This window comes from Oncorhynchus mykiss, chromosome 8 (assembly GCF_013265735.2).
Source record: "Oncorhynchus mykiss isolate Arlee chromosome 8, USDA_OmykA_1.1, whole genome shotgun sequence".
Lineage (NCBI taxonomy): Eukaryota > Metazoa > Chordata > Actinopteri > Salmoniformes > Salmonidae > Oncorhynchus > Oncorhynchus mykiss.
In genome coordinates, this window is record NC_048572.1 from 50,004,741 (window position 1) to 50,008,585 (window position 3,845).

The window sequence follows — 3,845 nt, forward strand, 5'->3', positions numbered from 1 at the left end:
ACTTTGCTAGAGCATGGCGCTTTCAATGGCAGCATTTTGGGTTTGGTTCCCACTGTGGGTCACACACAAGAAAATGCATGCACTCACTACTGTAAATCGGTTTGGATTAAAGCATCTTCTAAATGGCATATTATTCCACTTGCGTAACAACCAAAAGCACAAACATGTCAGTCATTAGCAGAGTCAGCAAGGAGTTTGTTTCTATAACAGCCATTTGAACAGGTGCCAAGCTCTCACGCACCCCACCACCATGCCACCCCCACTCCAATACATTGAAATAGGTGTCTGTAACCCACTGAACATTACTGTAACCAGGTTGAGCATCTGAACAAGTAAAGGTAAGTGGGACTTGTACCCATTCATTCCACTCTTTCTCTCTATGATGCTCTAAGCTCTGCGAATTCACTTTGCCTTATGAATGATGATGTGCAAGTTGTTATTTGTAACACCATTCTGACATAAAATGGACATTGCTTGGTCAGAGTCTATGAGAATTGCTTGTACAGTATGTGTTTCTGTTTCCTACCTTTTCATATATTTCCTAATTCCTTTCTTTTAATTTCTGTGTGTATTGTTTTGTATTGTTAGGTATTACTGCACCGTTGGAGCTAGGAACATAAGCATTACGCTACACCCGTGATTACATCTGCCAAATATGTGTACGCGACCAATAGAATGTGATTTGATTCAAAATGTTTTGATTTTGAATGAAGTCCTGAATATTTGAAGTCAATTGTCATTGTCCTCCAGTGGAGTTGCTGAGATTGTCTCTACTCTTCTTTCTTTTGCTCTACAGACCCCAAGATGCAGGCTCTACAGGTTTTGTCTCTGACTCTGCTGTCCGTTCTGGCAGCTAACGCCCAGACCTTCCGCCCTGGAAAATGCCCCCAACCCCCCGTCCAGGCAAACTTTGACACCGCCAGGGTGACTATACCAAACACTTATTACCGTATATTAAGATGGCGGACACACTTTACTTGGATAGTCTGGATTTTCCATCTGTAGATGCTCTACAGATGGTTATACTATCAACAAATCTGTTGATAAGCAACTGCTTACTAAGGTCACAGTTAGGATTCGTATTAGAATAAGGGTTAAGGTAAGGACTAGGGTAAGGGTTAAGATTAGGGTTAGAGCTAGGGTTAGTAGATAGTTGAACTGTTACTAAATGTCTGTAGACCATCTACAGATGGACTATCCAAACAAAGTGTCCCTGAAGTTGCTCCTATGAATGTGTAGTAATTTGGATAGCTCATCTGTAGATGCTCTAGACTATCTACAGGCTATCAGTAACATTTAAACTATCTATCTTACTAACCCTAGCTCCAACCCTAACCTTGACCCTTATCCTAACCCTAACTTAGATCTATTCCTGGGGGGGAACCTAACCCCAGAGCACTAAGCCATTCCATGTCATAAAATTGACATGTAAACTTTTATCTTTGTCTTTGGTACAGTATCTGGGCAAGTGGTATGAGATCCAGAAGCTCCCTGCCATCTTCCAGAAGGGCGAGTGCAGCACTGCCACCTACTCCTTGAAGAGCCCCGGAGTAGTTGGTGTGCTCAACAGGGAGCTGCTGTATGTACATTTAAGAGATTGCTCAACAAAATAAAATGTTTGTACATTAAACTGAGATTAAGCGATATGACATTGCCACGAGCACACCATAGATCCAGATGAGCACAACGCAAGACGATGCACCCAGAGAATCTCAGAGTATCTGCGCCTGTGCACAGGTTAGCTTCGACAGCTACAATGTGACAGTTTCTATATCTGAAACAGCAAGAGAAGTTTATCATTGCGCTTCAATTAGTTAGTTAGTTGGTTAGTTAGTTGTTGTGGAAATCGATCCGGCATTGCTGTTTACTTCATGAATCGCTGACTCTAACTTTAAAGGAATAGTTTAGCAAAATGTAACTATTTCTACATGAGAGCAGACTGTCCTTTACTAAACCATGTCCGAGGCTCCTATTCAATCAACTACAGTTAAAGAAAAACCGCACTGTGGGTTTACTCAGAATGGTAACTTAAAAAAGATGGGATGTCAATATCCAATGAAAATGTTCACAGCTTGCGTGGGGGTGACTCGGTTAACAAGGTTATCACCTCAGATACAGCATGAACATTCAGAGTGAACGTGCAAGTGCTGCTTTCCTTTATCTACTATCGATGAGTAAGTAGGCCTCACAAAACGCCATTGTTAAATGTGTTTAACCTCTCTCTCTCCCTTTTTCTCTCAGGTCTAACAACACTGTCAATGCTATTACTGGCTATGCTAAGGTCAAGGACCCCTCTGAGCCCGCCAAGCTGGAAGTCACCTTCTTCGAGGGTAAACATACCTCTAATATATTTGTCTCAACATTCTTGTGAGGTTGACCTATATAAGTCCATTTGACATTTTATGTTGTCTGTCTTTGACCCATGTCTGGTCTGAGGCGTATATGTCTATGTATACTGTTTGAATATATGTTTTCCTCTCCTGCAGACTCTTCCCCTGGCCCCTACTGGGTGTTGTCCACTGACTACGAGGGCCACTCTGTGGTCTACAGCTGCACTGAATTCCTGGGTGCCTTCCACGTGGACTTTGCCTGGATCCTGAGCAGAGAGCCAACCCTCTCTAAGGAGAAACTTGGGGAGCTGTACGACGTGTTCACCTCCAACGGCATCAACATCGACGTGATGACCGTCACCGACCAGAGCAAAGAGCTGTGCGTCGACATGCCTCTGCGGGCCTAAGAGACTACCTGATTCAGTCTAGAAAATGCATATGTTTTACATTCATCTCATGGCATGCACATAGAGTCCAAATTATTAGAACATGTAAGCACCTTCATCTGCGTTTCAGCTGTGGATTTGATCTACGCAGGTGCTAGCACCAGCCGAGTGAGCCTCCCTCTTTTAGTGCGAGTGAAGTGAGTTTGGAACAACTGAATGTATGCTCCTTAGAAGTAGTTTTCACATACAAACATGTTTACAAATTAATACAATATTAAAAGCTGAAATTGATTATAAGTATTCAATCCCTTTGTTATGGCAAGCCTAAATCATTTCAGGAGTAAAAATGTGCTTAACAAATCACGTAATAAAATGCATGGACTCATTCTGGGTACAATAATATTGTTTAACATGATTTTTGAATGACCACCTTATCTCTGTACCCCACACATACAATTATCTGTAAGGTCCCTCAGCCGAGCAGTGAATTTCAAACACAGATTCAACCCCAAAGACCAGGGAGTTTATACAATGCCTCGCAAAGAAGGGCACCTATTGGTAGATGGGTGCTTAACAAATCACGTAATAAGATGCATGGACTCATTCTGTGTACAATAATATAAAACATGTAAAAAGCAGTATACCTTTGAGCATGGTGAAGTTATTAATTACACTTTGGATGGTGTATCAATACGATACAGCGATACAGGCGCCCTTCCTAACTCTGTTGACAGAGAGGAAGGAAACCGTTTAGGGACTTCACCATGAGGCCAATGGTGACTTTCAAACAGTTACAGAATTGAATGGCTGTGATAGGAGAAATCTGAAGATGGACCAACAACATAGTAGTTTCTCCACAATACAAATCTAAATGACAGAGTGAAAGGAATGAAGCCTGAAGAGAATATAAATAATCCGAAACTTGCATCCTGTTTCCAATGAGGCACAAAAGTAAAACTGCAAAAGAATTGTCAAAGAAATTAACGTTATGTCCTAAAATACAAATTGTTATGTTTGGGACAGATTCAACACAACACATCACTGAGTGCCACTCTTCATATATTCAAGCATGGCTTGAAAATATGGCTGCTTCATGTTATGGGTATGCTTGTCATTGGCAAGGACTAGG

General features: G+C 41.6%; 1 protein-coding gene across 2 annotated transcripts; it reads left to right on the forward strand.

The window, feature by feature from the left end:
* The first annotated feature begins 240 nt into the window (after positions 1-240).
* LOC110529118 (apolipoprotein D-like) lies at positions 241-3,074 on the forward strand. Of its 2 annotated transcripts, none has more exons than XM_021611260.2 (5): positions 241-338; positions 797-924; positions 1,458-1,579; positions 2,242-2,330; positions 2,487-3,074. In XM_021611260.2, the coding sequence occupies exons 2-5, from the start codon at positions 805-807 to the stop codon at positions 2,735-2,737; spliced, it is 582 nt and encodes a 193-aa protein (XP_021466935.2). In that variant the 5' UTR covers positions 241-338; positions 797-804; the 3' UTR covers positions 2,738-3,074. The 2 variants fall into 2 exon arrangements, with proteins under 2 accessions (XP_021466935.2, XP_021466934.2); XM_021611259.2 differs by lacking the exon at positions 241-338 and adding an exon at positions 587-659.
* Positions 3,075-3,845: the final 771 nt, after the last annotated feature.